Source organism: Symphalangus syndactylus, chromosome 21, assembly GCF_028878055.3.
Source record: "Symphalangus syndactylus isolate Jambi chromosome 21, NHGRI_mSymSyn1-v2.1_pri, whole genome shotgun sequence".
NCBI lineage: Eukaryota > Metazoa > Chordata > Mammalia > Primates > Hylobatidae > Symphalangus > Symphalangus syndactylus.
In genome coordinates, this window is record NC_072443.2 from 18534406 (window position 1) to 18553771 (window position 19366).

The window sequence follows — 19366 nt, forward strand, 5'->3', positions numbered from 1 at the left end:
GTATTTCTGATATATTAATATGTATATCTGTTATATAAAAAGGAATTCTGAGATAAGATATTCTCATGTTCTCACTTAGGAGATCTATTATATACATTGTGTTGACTTGAACAATATTAATTATTAGCTCCTGGAGTATGGAAGTCTTCACTTGCTTCAGCAGATAGCTAAAGTGATGTAAAACAGACCTTTGGATCTCTTAATCTCTACCTTTGTTTTTTTTTTTTTGTTTTTACTAAGAATTATTTCAGTTTTTTCTTTTGTAATGGAGATTTTATTTGTCGTGTTGAGAATAAGTATATGGCCATTTCAAATTGTACACAATTCTTAACATACATACCAAAAATCTAGAAAACCTCTATTGTAATTCCTTTTTCTGAGATGGTCTCCCTCTGTTGCCTAGGCTGGAGTGCAGAGGAGTGATCACGGCTCACTGTAGCCTTGACTGCCCGGGCTCAAGCGATCCTCCCACTTCAGCCTTCCGAGTAAGTGGGAGGTGCATGCCACGATGCCTGGCTAATTTTTTTTTTTTATTTGTAGAGACAAGGTCTCACCATGTTGACCAGGCATGTCTCAATCTCCTGGGCTCAAGTAATTCTCCCACCTTGGCCACCCAAAGTGCTGGGATTATAGGTGTGAGCCACTGTGCCCGGCCTCTTTTTTAAATAGTTATTATAGTGACATTCCAACTTAACATTTGGAGGCAAATTTTTCTTAAGAGGATTATCAAGAGCCAGTATCTATAAGTGTTTGATAAGCTGTACACGTTCTACCAATTCACAGTTTAATAGCATATACACTATATACCCAAATTTTCAATCTTTCACAGCACATTACACAGTTATTAGGAAATCGGGACTTCTGTGACCAAAGATGTTATAGTGTACACAGTTCTGACAGGGAGAGCCGTGATCAAGGAGTGGTTTTCTTTAGGAAACAATTCTGTGAAAAAAAAAAAAAAAAAAAACAACACGGGAATAGAAGTAATTTAAAATATTCAAGACATTAAATGCAGGATTCTGACTCTGTATGGCCATTTAGTATATTTTGTATTACAATATATAAAAACTAAGCCCCCATCTATGGAATGTTAAGCTGACATCCAAGACAGTCAAAACTTCCTGTAATTCAATATCCCATACTGTTTTCTGGTTTCACCAAAAAATAAACAACCAGAGAATTATTTCACCTCCTGAAAAAACTTAACAATGGAATGAGGTGGGAGTTCCTGCTTCTTAAAAATGTTTCTAGAGCTACTGAAAAACTTGCACTTACAAAACAGTTGATAAAAATACCCTGGATTGTAGAAGAAGGGAGACAGGGACTACTGATAAGATATGGTATATGATATTAATCAGACTTGGCTTCTTTCTCTCCTGCTTCATCAGAGGTTGGAGTCTCCTCGGTTTTAGTTTCTTCGTTTTCTGCAGGTAAATCTTCTTTAGTTTCTTGGTTAGCCACTTTGGCCTGTTTTCCCTATGCTCCCCTTTTCCCATTTGTTTGCATTTTTTTTTTTTTATATCTGAAGATTTATCCTTTCCTGATGCCTCTTTGGCTTCGTTTCCACTTCTGCAGGAGCAGGTTTAGCCGACAAGTGCGCAGATCTCCTCTTGGGCTCTTCCTTCGCCACCCCTTCGGCTGAACTGACCTTCCTCTTGGGCATCTTGGCGGCGGGAAGGGCACTTGCTGGGCACCTGTGGGCCACGGCGCTGAGAGCCTTCGCGAAGCTGGGCTGCCTGGCTACTGGCACTCCTCCCGCCGCCCGAGCTGCTGAGACCCCTATTTCAGTTTTGAAAGTCTTCCTGTTAATTAGTACCTTGAAACCATGAGCATGTAAGCTTTTTCAGAAAACTTCAGCCAATTTGATATATGTGGATTTAATTACATTCTTTAATATGAACTATTTTGATGTGAAGATTTGTATAAATTAGCTTCATTATAGTACTTTCTCAATCAAACGTTATGTATTTTAATTTTACTTAGTATTTACTCAGCAAATGGGGGTCAGAAAATGTTTGTTGTTTCTTTCAGTAAAGAAGCCTACTGTGTGCCCAGCACATTTGATACAGACGCTACAGAGCTGATAAAGAGAAGTTCTGGTAGAGGAGCCTGTATAAAAAGTAGCCAGGGATGGTTGTGAAGGGCTGGGGGAATACTCGGCATAGAAGGAATCCTCGGCATGGCAGGCCTCCTGGGAGTGGCAGAAGTGGGGGCTGCCAAATTGAGACTTGATTCTCTATAAGGATTTTCAGCAGAAGAATGCTATGGTTAGATTTTTTTTTTTTTTTTTTTTTTTTTTTGAAAACAGTCTCACACTGTCACCCAGGCTAGAGTGCAGTGGCATGATCCCAGCTCATTGCAGCCTTATTTAATTTTCATTATATCCCTTTAGAGTGGCTATTGTTATTATGCTATTTCATTCATGAACTTCTGAGAAGTAATGTGTCATATAGCTTAGAAACGGCAAATCTGGCACTTGAACTCAGGTCTCTAACACCAAGTTTGTGGCTACATTTCAGAGTACCCATAATACCTCTTATGTTACTTATTACTAGTATAACATACTGTAAATCTTATAATACTACAGTCCTTTGTATCTCAGCCTTTCTAGTAATCAAAGACCCAGGGATGACTATAATAGGAGTGAGGAGATCACTTTCAACTTCTGGAAAAGTTACATCATTAATTATCTGATAATACAGTTTGAGTATCTCTTTTTTTTGTTTTGTTTTTTTTGAGACAAAGTCTCGCTCTGTCGCCCAGGCTGGGGTGCAATGACATGATCTCAGCTCACGGCAACCTCCACCTCCTGGGTTCAAGTGATTCTCCTGTCTCAGCCTTCTGAGTAGCTGGGATTGCAGGTGTGTGCCACCAAGCCTGGTTAATTTTTTTTGTATTTTTAGTAGAGATGGGGTTTCACCATGTTGGCCAGGCTGGTCTCAAACTCCTGACCTCAAGTTTTCCACCTGCGTCGGCATCCCAAAGTGCTGAGATTACAGGCGTGAGCCACTGTGCCTGGCCCAGTTTGAGTATCTCTTAGCTGAAATGCTTGGGACCTAAAATTTGTCAAATTTTTAATTTTTTTTTATTTTGGGACATTTGCATATATATATATATATATATATATAGTGAAGTATCTTGGGAATGGCCTCCAAGCCTAAACACAAATTTCATTTATTGTATATACAATAGCCTGAAAGTAATTTTATAAAATATTTTAAATAATTTTGTGCATATAACAAAGTTTCAATTGCAACCTGTCACATGAGGTCAGGTGTGGAATTTTCCACTGTGGTGTCATATTGGTGCTTAAAAAATTTAGGATTTTGGAGCGTTTCAGATTCCAGATTTTTGGACTAGGGATGCTCATTTACTGGTTCCTTAAGTAGAAGTATGTCAAGTTCCCTTTAGACTCACTACATAGTTGTATTGAGTTGTGACTATGTTCTTCTTTTGTTTAAGGCTGCTATACTGAGATATGCTCTTAACCCCTTGTTTATCAACTCATAATGTGATTGGTATTTTCTTGTGCAGTGTTCTGAGTCTGGAATCCCTTCATCTTCCTTCTGTTTTTACCTTTTCCTTGCTTGGCTAACTTCTCACTTTAAGAACTTAGGTTAGGCATTACCTTAAGAAGCTTTTCTGACCTTCTGCCTTAGCTTTGGACTGGATAAAGTCCCCTTGTTCTGTATCCCTTTATCATCTTACATATATAGCTAAACATTTTAAACTTTCATAGCGTCAGAATGTATTTGTATTTATGTTTTAGTCACTCTCACTAGAGGTTGAGCACTTCAGGACAGAAAAGATGTCTGAGGCATTTTTGTGTCCACAATGCTTAATGCGCTTTAATTGTATTACCATCTGACCAAATGATTAAATGATTGATTTTATTGCTAGTGTCAACTTTTGTAGACACTGTAAACCTAAGAGTACTGTATATTATTTTTTCAATTTGAAGGGCTAATGTGTTTGATCAAATAATCATCAGACTAAAAGATATTGGCAGTCTTTCATCTTTCTGTTGTCATACAGCACCACAGCCAAACTGTTCCCAATAATAATTTACCATATTTTTGTATGTATGTATGCATGCATGTATGAATGAATTAATGAATGAATGACAGGGTCTCATTCTGTTGCCCAGGCTTCAATGCAGTGGTGCAGTCATGGCTCACTGCAGCTTCAATGGGCTCAAGTGATCCTCCCACCTCAGCCTTCCAAGTAGCTAGGACTGTAGGTACACATCACCATTCCCAGCTAATTTTTTAAAAACGTTGTTGTAGAGACAGAGTCTCGTTATGTTGCCCAAGCTGGTCTTGGGCTTCAGTGATCCTCCTGCTTCGGCCTCCCAGAGTGCTGGGACTATAGGTGTGAGCCACCATGCCCTTCCAATTTATCATATTTTAAAAAGCTATAGCTACGTGTGCATTATAAACTTGGTTAAATAAATTATACCTCTTTATAGAAGTTTGAGTTTTAGGTGAATGTTAACCTTTTAATCACATTCTATCCTGAAAGTATAAATTTAATGTTTTGTTATCAGGCTTTGCAGTAATCCATGCTGTGATTTTTATTTGTACTGCCTGTTAGTTATGTTTATTCAGTAATGCTTTAATTCCCTAAAACATTTAATTAAAGCCTTTTTTCAAGAATAGGACATAGTCTTAAAAATTAACTAGTTGCAAAGGTAGTAAAAGTGAAAATAGAAATAGAATTATTTTATGCCAGTCTCAACACTATTATAATTCTCTAAAGTGATTTTCTTCTTTGAAGGACATTTTTGTTTGTTTGAGCCTAATAACCTATAAATAAAGACAGACTCTTAAGGTAAAAGCTAATTTTCTTGGTGTCTTTAAGAACAGTGTTTCAGAATGCATAGTGTATATGTATTTAGATGTTTGTTTTTTTAAAAAACTGAAATCTTGACAAGAATGGAGGAAAACGTGAGGTGCTCTATGTAATAGAGAACAAGGAGTTATTTTTCATAAAAAGGTGTATCAGGGAATTTTTACTTTGACTCATAAGGGATGTGAAAAGGTTTCGTGATGTTTCCAGGAACTGCCGACTCAGTTGATGCTTATTTGTTTATTTGTGGTATTGTCTTCTCTGAGTTCCAGGGTGGGCTCTGTGGCCTGCTGTCTATCCTTATGACTGCCCACTGCCTCCCCTAATTTATAACAGTTATCTCATGTTACTGTAATTACCTCTGCAGTGCCTTTTTTCTTGCTAGGCTGTAAGGCTTATGAGGCCTAAGAATTGTGGATATTTGTTTGCTACTATGTAATGGGTGCTTAATATTTGTGGTATAAATGATGTAAACTAGTAGAAAACAGGGATTTACTCCCCCAAAGTAATTGCTCTCATTCATGGCAATGTTTAAAGCACTGTAGATCTTGAAATGCATTGTATACATAAAGAACAATTGAGTTAGCTTTAATATTAGCATTACTTTAGTCCATTTCATTATATCTCTAGTAACTTGAATTATCTAAAATATTTATTTTATCATTGTATTTTATTTTATTTTATTTTATTTTTTGAGACAGCATTTCACTCTGTTGCCCAGGCTGGAGTACAAGTGGTACAATCTCGTCTCACTACAACCTCTACCTCCCGGGTTCAAGTGATTCTCACAGCTCAGCCTCCCAGGTAGCTGGGACTACAGGCGTGCGCTGCCACGCCTGGCTAATTTTTGTATTTTTTTTTTTTTTTTTTGTAGTGACGGGATTTCACCGTGTTGTCCAGGCTAGTCTCGAACTCCTGAGCTCAAGTGATCTGCCCTCCTCAGCCTCCCAAAGTGCTGAGATTATAGGAATGAACCACCAGGCCTGACCTGGCTTGTTTTATTTTATTTTATTATTTTATTTTATTTTTGAGATGCAGTGTTGCTCTGTTGCCCAGACTGGGGTGCAGGGGCGTGATCTTGGCTCATTGCAACCTCTGCCTCCTGTGTTCAAGTGATTCTCCAGCCTCAGCCTCCTGAGTAGCTGGGATTACAGGTGTGTGCTACCATGCCCAGCTAATTTTTGTATTTTTAGTAGAGATGGGGTTTTGCCATGTTGCTCAGGCTGGTCTCGAACTCCTGAGCTCAAAGTGATCTGCCCACCTCAGCCTCCCAAAGTGCTGGGATTACAGGCATGAGCCACCACACTTGGCCTGTTTTAGTTTTGAGACAAGGTCTTGCTCTGTTGCCCAGGCTTCAGTGCAGTGACACAATCATGGCTCACTACAGCCTTGACCTGCCAGGCTCAAGCAGTCCTCCTGTCTCAGCCTCTGGAGTGGCTGGGACTACAGGGATGTGCCTCCGTGCTTTGCTAAGCTACTCATTTTAAATGCTACGTTATCCAGCTTCTCTGGATAGTCATTTACTATATTTTGTTTTGGAAGTTATTTTGTACTTCAATCTTGTTCTTTGATATTTGATAGTTCTATGAATTACTTAATTCATAATTATTAATTCTTAAAACAAAATAATAAAATTATATTCTTAGTATCTTGGAGCTTCTTTAGGAAGTAAATTCATATTTTTCATGGCTGATAATGCAGGTACATTTCCAGATGGATAGAGGTTCCTAGACCTTGCCTACTACCTCTTCTCCATAAATCTATAATCTGCTGTGGATCTTTGTGGCATTCCCACTGGCTTTGCCACTAGCCAATTGAGAATGGGGCCCTGGAGTGCTGCTTATTGTGATTTACCTTATTCTCACACTGAGTCAAGTATAGACACAGCTTCTGTTTATTTCCCATGCTAGGTATGGGATGGTTGAAACATCTAGAAAGGATAAAGCCTTCTAGATAGCAAAGGAAATTAACATGGAATTCATTTTACTCAGTAGAAGTCAGAATCCTCACAATGGCCTATGGGCTCACATGAACTGGTCTCTGATGTGTCTCTGACTTCCTTCTTCCTATTCTTCTCCTTTCTCACTTGGTTTCATCACAGTGGCTTCTTTGCTGATTCTTGGACCTTCCTGTATTTCTGTACCTAAGTGTCTTTGCACCAGCTGTTCTCTCTTGCCCCGAATATATGCATGACTCACTCCCTTGTTCAAGTCCTTGCTCAGATTTTACCTTCCGAATGAGGTCTGCCTTGACCACCCTATATAAAACTGCCCTCACCTCCCACCCCCAACCTTGATCCCTTGTACTCTGCTCTACTCTGTTTTTTTTCCCCATAGTACCTAATCACCTTCTAATGTACTATAAAACTTACACTTTATTATTTATCATATTATTAATGTCTGTCTTTTGTCATTAAAATGTAAGCTTAATAAGGAAGAGTTTCTTTATTTGTTTTTGTTTGTTTTATTATGGTAGTGGTTGCTGTAATAAACAAGTGTGTCTCAAATACCTAGAACACTGGTGTCTGGTATATAGAAGATGGTCAGTGATTATTTATTTAAGAAATTATCAATTTGGCTTTCGCCAGACTGAGTTTGTTCTTTCCCAGCTTGTGACCCATAACTAGACTGCCTCATACTCTCACCTCTGTCTTCTTTGTTATGTGGCCCCTTCGAGTACACCTGATTTTTTTTTTACAAGTCTAAATCCAAGAGAGCAAAGCCTAGAGAAATGAAAGGACACCCTTTACGGCTATCTAAATTCTGTTTTCAGCCCTCCATGGGATGATTGCTAAAGAGGAGTAACTATACTCCATAGGAGATTGGTCATACTCTATGGTCTAAATATGGCAGCTGTGTTAAGCTGTGGCTTTCTTTTTCTGGGCATTCCCAAGGCAGTTTTCATTTTCAAATCCATGGTGGTAATGGACTGTCTCACCTGTTATATTGTGCAGAGTTCAACCTAGAAAAGAAATCTATATAGTGGTAAAAAGAATCACCAAGTTAACAGGACTAGGACCAGTATAATAGGTTTGTCCCTTTATACCTGTCCCACCTTTAAATCCCTACCAGTCAGGTGAATTAGGTTCTGGTTCTGAGTCTGTAACTGATTCATTGTGTGACCTTTGACCAGATTACTTAATTTATCTGAACTTATGTTTCTTCAGTTTTTAAGTTGAACTAGATGTCTTTTTTTTTTTTTTCCTGTGGAGTTTAGCTGTATCATGAGAAATATTTTAAACTTTACAATTATAGTAGCCTTCTCTCAAAATGTTAGCACTTCATAATCATGTTATTATGTATAAATTTATATTTGGTAAGATGCTACATATTTAAAAACAGTTATGTACTTTCATAAGATAAACAGATTCGTGATATTTGTTAGCTTTCAATAAACTAGAAAATTGAGTCTTTAGCCATGATAGATAACTCAGAGTTAGATTGTCTCCCCACCTCCATCTTCCTTCTTTCCCTTATTCTCTGTCCTTTGCATTATCTATTGTACAGTTTTACTTTATTTTCTTAGAGAACGAAAGGATGATCCTTTAAAGGTATTTTTCATGAATTTGCTTTTGAATCTATATTTTATTCATCATTGTACTCCCTAGCATCCAACAGATTTTCTTGTGCTTAATAGGTGTTCCTTAAATGTTGATTGAATTAATGAATTTGCATTTATTTTTCCTCAATACTAAATAAAGAAAGTGATTTTTAAATTTCTATTATTTTAAGAAAGGTGACTCTTTTGATGGTGGGACTTGATAATGCTGGTAAAACCTCAACAGCAAAGGGAATCCAAGGAGGTAAGCTGAAAACATTTATGTGCTTTCTGAACTCTATTAAATTATTCTGAATTATTTATTTTGTTAAGTTGCTTTATTCCTTATTAATTTGGTACAGATACTGTGCACTGTATTACTTTATATTCTTAGTATATTTGTGACTCATGTGGCGAATAGGCTCTGTCTTAATGGGACCAGACTATTATGTTGCAGATTTGAATACATGCAGAGATGCAGAGGCTCCTTGATGCCTTTGATCTGCTAAGAGGGAATAGTATCTGTATTCTAGACAATAGGAAGGAAAATTTAAAAAGATGAGCTGCCCCTGCTTTTAAGAATACCCATCTTCTACTTATATTTTCCTGGCCAGAAGTTAGTCACATGCCTATGCTTAGATGAAAGAGAGGTATAGTTAGCCAGCATAGTTCTCTTTGAATCTCTTGATGCTTTTTTTCAATATAAGTAATTTTTATAATTAAATCTATATCATTAAACAGCTTTATATCATACATACTGCATCTCATTGAATATTGAATATATATCATACATATTACATCTCATTGAGTGTATCTCATTGAATGCTGCCTAGTCTTCTTTTTTTTTTTTTTAATTTTTAATTTATTAGTTCCTTTTTGGTAGAGATGGGGTCTCCCTATGTTGCCCAAGCTGGTCTGGAATGCCTAGCCTCAAGCTATTCTGCCTTGGCCTCCAAGAGTGCTGGGATTACAGGCATGAGCCACCACACCCAGCCCGGCCAGGTAATCTTAATTTAATGCTTTGTGCTACAATATAGTAGTATCTATGCTAGTGACTTTGTTGGGCACCTAGAATGTTGGGCATCTAAAGTGAGTCCCCAACCCCGGGGCCGTGGACCAACATCTGTCTGTGGGCTGTTAGGAACCAGCCCACAAAGCAGAAGGTAAGCAGCAGGCCAGTGAACGAAGCTTCGTCCGTATTTACACCCTCTCCCCATTACTCACATTACTGCCTGAGCATTGCCGCCTGTCAGATCAGTGGTGGCATTAGATTCTTAGGACCATGAACCCTATGTTAACTGCACATGCAAGAGATCTAGGTTATGTGCTCCTTATGAGAATCTCATGCCTAATGATCTGTCACTGCCTCCCATCACCCCCCAGATGGGACCATCTAGTTGCAGGAAAACAAGCTTAGGGGTCCCACTGATTGTACGTTATGGTGAGTTGTATAATTATTTCATTATATATTACAATGTAATAATAATAGAAATAAAGTGCACAATAAATGTAATGTGCTTGAATCATCCTGAAACCACCTCCATCCTCTAGTCCATGGAAAAATTGTCTTCCGCAAAACTGGTCCCTGGTGCCACTGATCTAAAGGGTAAGAATTGGGAGAAATGCATAACGTGTATTTGTTTCTGGAAACTGATGATTGCAGTAAGATATCATGCTTAGTAAATAGTGGAAGGGCATTTATTAATTAACAGGTTGCAAAACTCACTGTTGGAAAAAAACATTTCTCACCTCAAATGCTACTCTGTAATGTTAAGTAAATTATCTGTTATTGTCTATGATTTTTTCTAAAGCCTATGTCTATGCTATCTTCTACGTTATATCTTCACAAGATACTCACCATCATTATTTAAACCAGTGGTCAGCAAACTTTTTCTGTAAAGAGCTGAATAGTAAATATTTTAGACCTTGCAGTCGTCCAGTCTCCTTCTGAACTACAAAACTTTTACACTGTAGTGTGAAAGCAGCCATAGACAATCTGTATACAGGCTGGGTACGGTGGCTCACACCTGTAATAATCCCAGCACTTTGGGAGGCCGAGGCGGGCGGATCACCTGAGGACAGGAGTTCGAGACCAGGCTGGCCAACATGGCGAAACCCCATCTCTACTAAAAATACCACAATTAGCTAGGTGTGGTGGCATACACCTGTAATCCCAGCTACTCAGGAGGCTGAGGCAGGAAAATTGCTTGAACCCCGGCGATGGAGGTTGAGTGAGCCAGAATTGCACCACTGCACTCCAGTCTGGGCAACAGAGTGAGACTCCGTCTCAAAAAAAAAAGGACAATCCGTATAGAAATGAGCATGGCCAAGCTCCATTGAAAGTTTATTTACGGCACTGAAATTTGAATTTAATATAATTTTCATGTGTTAGGAAATGTTTTTCTTTTAATTTTTTTAGTGATTTAAAATGTAAAACACATTCTTAGCTTGTGGGCCATACAAAAACAAGTGGCAAACCAGATTTGACCTGGAGGCCATCACACCTTCTTCTAACCTTCTTCTTTTATCCATTCCTCTAAAGCCTGACATTCATGGGAGCAGGCACCTTAGAATGTGCTAATCAGATTACCTAATTTCTTATGTGTACTGGGTGTACTTAGAACATCCTCTTTCCTTTCTTTCTCTTATGTATTCCACCTCCATATATTCTAAGTTCCTTTTTCTGAGTCTAAAAAATGCTTAATGTCAAAGCTGCCTTCAACTTCGAGCCCCACCTCCCATTCTCTTTTTGTCCTTCATCCCGTATTTACTCTTCAGTTTCTTACTTTGAAATTTTTTTAGGACTGTAATTTCCCTAGAACTACTTGAAACTTCCCAGATTTAAGCCTTCTCTTTCCTTTATATTTTTATGTTGTTCTCACTTACCTAACTAGAGAGAGTATCTACTGATCTTTAAAGATGTATTTTTGTCATACAGTCTCCTCTTTTATAAAATCCTTTTTAATTCCCAGCTGCCCCAACCCTTACTATCTTATTTAGTAGACTTGATCATGTCCACTTTTTTGGCCTGCTCTTCCTGATACCTACTTGGTCACTACTTAATTGCATTTTGTTTGTGTATCTCTCTACTTCAGGCTGTAAATTCTCTAAAGGCATTTTGCTTATTTTGGTGTCGCAATTGTTTAGGCTATGCGCCTAGGTCTTCTTAAAACATCTCTCTCATGGCTCCTACTTTTCTACTTATTTCTGATTCTTTTCTGACTTCTCAGCCTTCTTTTTTTTTTTTTATTTCTGTGTGAAATTGAGAAAAAGTTATCTGCTAGTTTCTTTTCAGATGTGTCTACCTGCTCTCTGACTGTGTTGCCATTGGCTAAATCCAAACCCTCAGTTTCTTTTATCTATAATGTCACAGTAGCTTTTTTCTAATTCATATTCTATTTATTTATTTTTAATTTTTTGTAGAGATGAGTCTCACTGTGTTGCCCAGGATGGTCTTGAACCCCTGGCCTCAAGTGATCCTCCTGCTTTGGCCTCCCGAAGTGTTGGGATAGTAGGCATGAGCCATTGAGCCTGGTCATATTTTTCTGGTTTTTTAGAGACAGGGTATCACTTTGTCATCTAGGCTGGAGTTCAGTGGCGTGATCATAGCTCACTGTAATCTCAAACTCCTGGGCTCAAGCTGTCCTCCTGCCTCAGCCTCAAGAGTAGCTAGACTAAAGGTGTGTTCCACAATGCCTAACTAATTTTTTTATTCACAATAGCTTTTTTTCCCTTTTTTATTTTTAATTTTGTGAGTATATAGTAGATGTATATATTACAAGGTACATGAGATTTTTGTATAGGCATGCAATGCATAATAATATCATCGTGAAAAATTGGGTATCTATTCCCTGAAGCATTTATTCTTTGTGTTACTCTTTTAGTTGCTTTTAAATATTCGATTAAATTATTATTGACTATAGTCCTCCTGTTGTGCTTTCAAATACTAGGTTTTATTCATTCTTTCTATTTTTTTTTCACAATAGCTTCTTAATGTAAAAGTAACACCCCTTCGTGGAACTTTACTTCTTTAAATCAAACTTCTCTTCTTCATGGTTGTCAGTAATTGCATTAGCTGGACACAGGTTCAGTTGTTCTCACAGAGACCTAAAATAACAGTGGTTCAACAAGATAGATGTTTCTTTCTTTCTCATAACAGCCTAGGCAAAAGTAGTCTAGGACAGGTTTGTCAGCTCCATCGTGTTAGTCTTCAATTCTTTGTTCTATTTTCTTTGCCATCCCCAGTGTTCTCCCTCACCTACATGTTGAAGTTAGTTCACTACAAAATGTGCATTTCAGCTAGAAGGAAAAGGTAAAGGGTAAGGGGAGGCCATGCCCCTTTCTTTTAGGAGCCGAACCAAAAGCTGCTGCATTATTTTAGTTCACATCATGACTAGAAGCAGTGGTGTTCTGGACCTGCTTTTCATACTGGCTCATATCAACTAGTGAGAGCCGATTATGCATATCTCTTCCCAACTCTATGTTTAGGTACCTCACATTGTTAGTTTGAAATTGGCCATGGTCAAAGTATTTATACTGTGGAAATTGGCAGATACCATACATGTATCAGAGTTCTTCTCCTCCAAATATTTAACAACACATCACTGGCTAGCCTTCTCTCATGGCCACCCCTAGCTGCCATAGTATTTGGGGATTATAGTTTGTTGTAAGCAGTCATGAGCCTAGGTAAAAAAAAATCTAGGATTCTCTTGACTATCAAATAGTGTTTCCTAATAGGGAACTATTGTTATTTTTGGTGCGAAAATTCTTTGTGTGGATTGGTCCCTAGCATTGTTGGGTATTAACATGTCTTCATTATATTGTAGTTATTTGTGATTTGTGAAGAGAAAAAAAACAAAAAAATTATGGTTACTCATATATATATTTATGTTTCATATGTAGTTATTTGTGTGTGTGTGTGTATATATATATTTCCCCAATAGACTAAAAGCTCTATGAGATCAGAAGATGGATTTTATTAATGTTTGTATTTCTAGAACCATGCATAGTACTTAGCTTATAAGAAATGCTCAAAAATTTATTGATTGTATATTTGCATTTTATCTTGGACTTTCTAGAGATGATGTCTTACCACATATACTTTACTGAAATTCTCAATTGGGGACCATGTATCTTTGTGTTCCTGGTTCTTGTATGATTTCTCATCTGTAATGGGCCCTAAATACATGTACAAAGATAGATGGATAAATACATGGAAGCACAAAAGAAAAAGGGTGGACCTATGGGACAGCAGCTTCAGTTATCTCAGTGGTTTGGTGGTGTAGTATTGAGCCCTGTATGCTTTGTGCTGAATGCTAAGGATACAAAGACATAGTCCCATGTGTTGGGAAGGTATAGGCTATTGTGAAGACCAGCGGAGGACAGAATATTATGATAGAGGTAAAGATGATAGTAGAAGTAGGAGAAATCGTCAGAAAAGAATTTGTTGGGAAAGTTGTACCTGAACATTTAGTCTTAAGTTGTGAAACACAAATGCTGAGTAGGAACCAGAGGAAAGAATAGAAGGTGTTCCATGTATCAAAAGAAACAGGCTTTGAAAGTCCTGAAGACCTCTGTTTGAGGCCTGTCTCTGCCTACCATATAACCTTGAAAAAAATTCCTTAATCTGAATTGGTTTACTGGGCATATTGCCATCATTTTATCTGTACTTAAATTGCTCCCTCTGCCTAAAATACAGTTCTCCCTTCTCTGTTACAATTATGTAGCTTTTATGTGTTCACTCACAATGAAGTCTTCATTTCAAGATTTTATTTCTTCTCTGAAAGCCTTTCTAGATCATAACTTGCCCCTCCATTTTTCACCTTCCTTCCCTTGAATTCCTACACACTATCGTCTCCAGGTCATTTTTTTTTTAAAGAATATACAAATTCTGTGTTATTCCTATTAATATTCTGCTTCTCTATATTACATTGTACTTTGAGGACAGCAATCATGTCTTACTCATCTTTGCACCCTTGATGCCTAACAAAGTCCTGGTACCAAGGAGGTGTTTGATACATGTTAGTTCCTTTATTCCTACTTCAGCATAGTTGATTTGTTTTCACTGATGATTGCCTGGGGTTCCTGTCTATTCATACTGAAAGACAGCTGCCTATTTTATCCACACGAACTAGTTCTGGTTAGGCTTAGGTCACATTTTTAAATGCCTAGTATAATCTTGTTTCTGGAAAATCATGCTGCTTATATGTCTAACTTTACCTTTTTCTTTTTCTAGGTAATGAAAGTATTAGCAAAAGTATGACTTGTAGTGGCTCTTAACTTTCTCAGGTGCTGTGTAAACTTCACTAAGGCGCTTATCAAGAGATTGGTGTGTTGCAAGTCTGTTTCTCAGTCACACCTAAGTTTAGTGAATGCCTTTCAAATTAATCTTTGTAATAGCAAATGTTTTGCTAAATTTGGAAATAAGACCCTCTAAGCACCAGTGTTGTTCAGTAGAACTTTCTGCAATGACGGAAATGTTCTATATTGGCTCTGTCCAGTAGGATGGAGTACTAGCCACATGTGGCTTTTTTTTTTTTTTTAACTCTAGATGTTACCCAGACTAGTCTCAAATTCTTGGCCTCAGGTGATCCTTCTGCCTTAGCCTACCAAAGTGCTGAGATTTCAGGCCTGAGCCACTGTACCCAGCCACCACATATGGCTTTTGAACACTTGAAATGTAACTGATGCAACTGAGAACTGAATTTTAAATTTTATTTTAGTTTATTTAAATTTAAAAAGTCTCATGTGGCTTGTGGCTATTGTTTTGACTATGCAGCTCTGAACAGTGTTTTCTGTGGGATAATATTTGTAGTGGATTCCAGTGATGAAGAAAAAATAGAACAGAAAAATATGAAGTTTGAACTCTTCTCTATAGCCATGAGTCAGCATGCCATTAATATTTCATGAGTTCTCTTTTCCATTCCTTTATTTTCATGCCTCTCCGAAAAGAGGCTATTACTGTCACTTCTGGTCAGTCTAAAGACTTTTGCAAGATTTAATCTTAATAAAGCACTATTTCAGTCACCTTAATTATATCATTGGTCTGCGAGATATTTTCAATAGCTCCTTGTCCTCTATCTTCAGAACCCTCTTCTGTTTGCATTCCTAATCTTAAGGCTTTGCTGCAGGCACAATGTTCAGTTTGTTCATATTCATGTACTTTGCCATTTCCCTTCCTCTTCTGCCTGTTTAAATCCTACACAGCTTTAAGGCCTAAATTCTCTCTCTCCAATGATGTCTTTTAAGATCCTCAGATATCTTTTAAATCTCTTATTGTCATTATCACTCCTTGGCAGTTCATATATATCCTGTATCTTCTTTATGTTTTCGTATATAGAAATCCAAAAAAATTCAATTATGTATTTATTGTAACATCCAAAATATGTTCCTATGGAAAGAATGAAATCTACTTTTTGTTGCAAGCTGCCCTTAAACGTCTCTTTATTGTAAATATAGCTTTAATTCAGCTAATTAAAAAAGAGTAGTCTTATTCTTTATAGCTTCTCTCGTTCTTTGATTCTTCTAAACTCTTCTATTCTCTAAGTGTTCATGGTTTTCTTTGTAACTCCACAGGTGTTTTAACAGTCCCTGGGGATGGCTATGGTATTGAAAGGTTGACATTTTTATTGTTTGTAACTTGTACAGTAAATAGCCTTAAAGGCAAGAGTTTATTCATTTATTAATTCAACAGATACTTATGAAGTACCTATTATATGCTAGGTGCGGGTGTTATATCAGGGGAAAGAAAGATTCCTATCTGCATGGAGTAAAATTTCTAGTTTGATATTCTGGCCTGTCCCCAAACCAGTATGCTTCAAAATAATGTTTATTGTGTCAGTAAATGCTAAATATTTCACTTGGATGCTAAAATTTTAGTTGAAAAATTAATGTTGTCAATTAAAGTCTAAAGATTTTCTTTTTTTTTGTATCATTTGAAACAGAAAACCCTGAAGATGTAGCTCGTACTGTTGGATTTTCAAAAATTAACCTTAGACAAGGAAAGTTTGAAGTCACCATCTTTGACTTGGGAGGTGGAATAAGAATTCGGGGAATCTGGAAGAATTACTATGCTGAATCCTATGGGGTAATATTTGTTGTGGATTCCAGTGATGAAGAGAGAATGGAAGAGACAAAAGAGGCTATGTCAGAAGTGCTGAGACATCCTAGGATATCGGGAAAGCCGATATTGGTGTAAGTAATGTTAGCATCATTGTAAATGTAGGGACGATGGCATTGGCCACTAAAGAAATTTACCTGTTACAAACTACTGAATAAGCTAAAATAGTCATGCTTTAGTATACTAAAATGTATGTAATTAACTGGGAGTTGTTAATTTACTGAGGCCTTGTTATAATGCTGTCTATAGGGAAAAAGGGCTAAGGCTATAGAATTCTTAAAAGTGGATCTCTTCGATATTCAAATATAAACTCATTGTTTTATGTGATAGTTTACTTTTTATAGAATTTTGCATTTTGAAATACTCCATTAACAAGGTTCTAAAATATCTTTTAATTTTTTTCTCTTTTAATAACTTGTATTTTGCTTTTGTCCTTTTTTCCTTAGTTATTATTTCAGAGTTACGTAAACAGTTTATTTTTCTAATACCACATTGATTTCTCAGTTTTCACGTCTACATTTCCATATTGAACATGTGATTGTTATCAAATTAGACATTTATATGATTTCGTCCATGTGGGTGAACATTTTTTAAAAGCGAAGTTACAAAGGACTTTTGCACTACCACCCCTCATAGCATTTATGCATAGTAAACAGTAGATGGTGCTATAACCGTGAGGCATAGCAAACTGAAAGTAGTTTAAATTGGTCTTTAACTTGTAGTAAACTAAATGTTTGCCCTTGCCATCTTGTCCCTTTTCCCTTGTTCTTGTGGTTCATTATTAAGGATTAAAAAAAAAAAAATCAACCTGTCGCGTGGTTAGGTGAAAAATTGTCGAGTTTCTCAGTGGTCTTCAGTAGTAAATGAACATTTTTAAATGAGGTGGTTTGGAAGCTCTGATTGCAAAAGTTAAAACTGTATTATGTGATTTATTGGTAAAATTGATACTTTTAAATTTTTATATATTTAATTAGAGAAGTTATTTGATTCGTATAAGCAATTCTCATGTTTTATTGAATCTAAAGGAAAACTTTTAACAGGGATATGTATGAAGAGAGAACTTCGCAGAACCCCATAGGCTAAATTGGTGTTTACAAATGTTTAAGCAGGGAATCAGTGATTTCTAGACTAAAGTAAAAAATATTAATGATGGTTATTTGTAAAACAATATTATGTGCTTTTTTAAAACTAGTCATTTAATTTTTTTCATTTACTCTTTTATGGATTTATTCATTAATACATGCATTAATTCAACAAATATTTATTTGAGCATCTACTATTGCCAAGCATAGAATCTTTTCTATAATCACAACATTGCCAAGGGTTGGGGATGTGTTTGGGAATAAAAATAACAAAAATCCAAGTTAGACCTCAGGAACTTACATTCTAGGTGGTGAGATACACACTAAATATAATTAATAAGTTACATTATATATTAGATCATCAGTGTATTGAAAACAAACAAGTAAAAGAATATCAGAAAGCCTATGGTGGTAGTGATGACAAGGGCATGTTGCTCTTATAATTAGGATGATCCTAATAGGCCTTATTGAGAAGCTGACATTTGAAATGAGGGAGTCAGTCATGCAGGTATCTATGGAAACGGCTCAAAGTAGGGGTATACAGTTGTTAAGTGACTACAGTGATTACTGAGTAATCAAATAACAGCAAAATATTTGCTTTCAATTCTGTCACCTCTCTCAGCTAGTGAATTTCCTGAATAGAAAAGAAAATACACAACAATTGTGATTGCTTCACCATTATAAACTCATAGTTAGTGAGAATTCAAAGATTTAAGAATTAATTATGGACAGTGTAATATGTTTATGAAATACAGAATGGTTTGCCATTTGACCAGATTTTCTCACGGGATTTTTACAATCAGAATTTTATTACTAAAGGTAAACTGCTTTTTGGAAGGAATGTGATTCAAAAATATACAAAATGTACACAAAAGTACACATTCTTAGTACATTTCAAAGATAGAGGGAAAGGTTTTTTGTATATATTTTTATTGATATTTAGTAGTTGTACATATGTGGAAAAGAATGTTTAAAAACATGATTGACTTACCATCCAGAGCCAGCCACCGTTAGCATTTTGATGAGTTTCCTATGCATATATATTTATGAGACATGTAATGTATACAGTATTCATATAATAAATACAATTTTGGGCCGGGCACGGTGGCTCATGCCTGTAATCCCAGCACTTTGGGAGGCTGAGGAGGGTGGATCACGGGGTCAGGAGGATCAAGACCATCCTGGCTAACACGGTGAAACTCTGTCTCTACTAAAAATAAAAAAAATTAGCCGTATGTGCTCGCCTGTAGTCCCAGCTACTCGGGAGGCTGAGGCAGGAGAATTGCTTGAGACCCGGGAGGCAGAGGTTGCAGTGAGCCAAGATCACGCCACTGCACTCCAGCCTGGGCAACAGAGCAAGACTCTGTTTCAAAAATAAATAAATAAAATTTTATATCCTACTCTTTTTTTTAATATGTTTATAAACACCTCTTGAATGTCTGCCCAAGCCCCATATTTGAAAGTTCTCCTGTTTACCTTTTTCTCTCTGACTTGCAATTAATTTTTCTTACTGATATTACTATCTTACTATCGTTTGAATCTCTTCACTACTCCGTTTCCGTTTAGTGTTACCTCCCTTCAATTCCTCTTCTCTAATCACCTGTGTTGCTGATAGGAACAGTCCCTTAACCAGTCTCTAACTGCCAGTCTTGCCTGCCCCCCAGGTTCTCCTCTACACTGCCGGCGGTTCTTTTCTTTATTTGATATTTTTCAGATTACAAAACTGGTACATGCTTGTTATGACCAGTGAAACAATACAAGAATATGTAAAGAATATGAG

General features: G+C 36.9%; 1 protein-coding gene and 1 pseudogene across 13 annotated transcripts in view; one reads left to right on the forward strand and one right to left on the reverse strand.

The window, feature by feature from the left end:
* ARL13B (ADP ribosylation factor like GTPase 13B) overlaps nucleotides 1–19366 on the forward strand; it is a 77633-nt gene that overhangs the window by 7133 nt on the left and 51134 nt on the right. For 4 of the 13 annotated variants that reach the window (XM_055260647.2, XM_063630554.1, XM_055260651.2 and 1 more), the window contains exons 2-3: nucleotides 8580–8650; nucleotides 16329–16578. The exons of 1 other annotated variant lie outside the window; for it this stretch is intronic. In XM_055260647.2, coding sequence (XP_055116622.1) covers nucleotides 8580–8650; nucleotides 16329–16578 — 321 coding nt within the window. Of the gene's footprint in view, nucleotides 1–1744; nucleotides 1834–8579; nucleotides 8651–9254; nucleotides 9388–16328; nucleotides 16579–19366 lie in introns of those variants that run through there. 8 more of the 13 variants (XR_010118607.1, XM_063630553.1, XM_055260645.2 and 5 more) reach the window with 6 other exon arrangements.
* Nucleotides 1234–1663, reverse strand: LOC129471703 (non-histone chromosomal protein HMG-14-like; annotated as a pseudogene).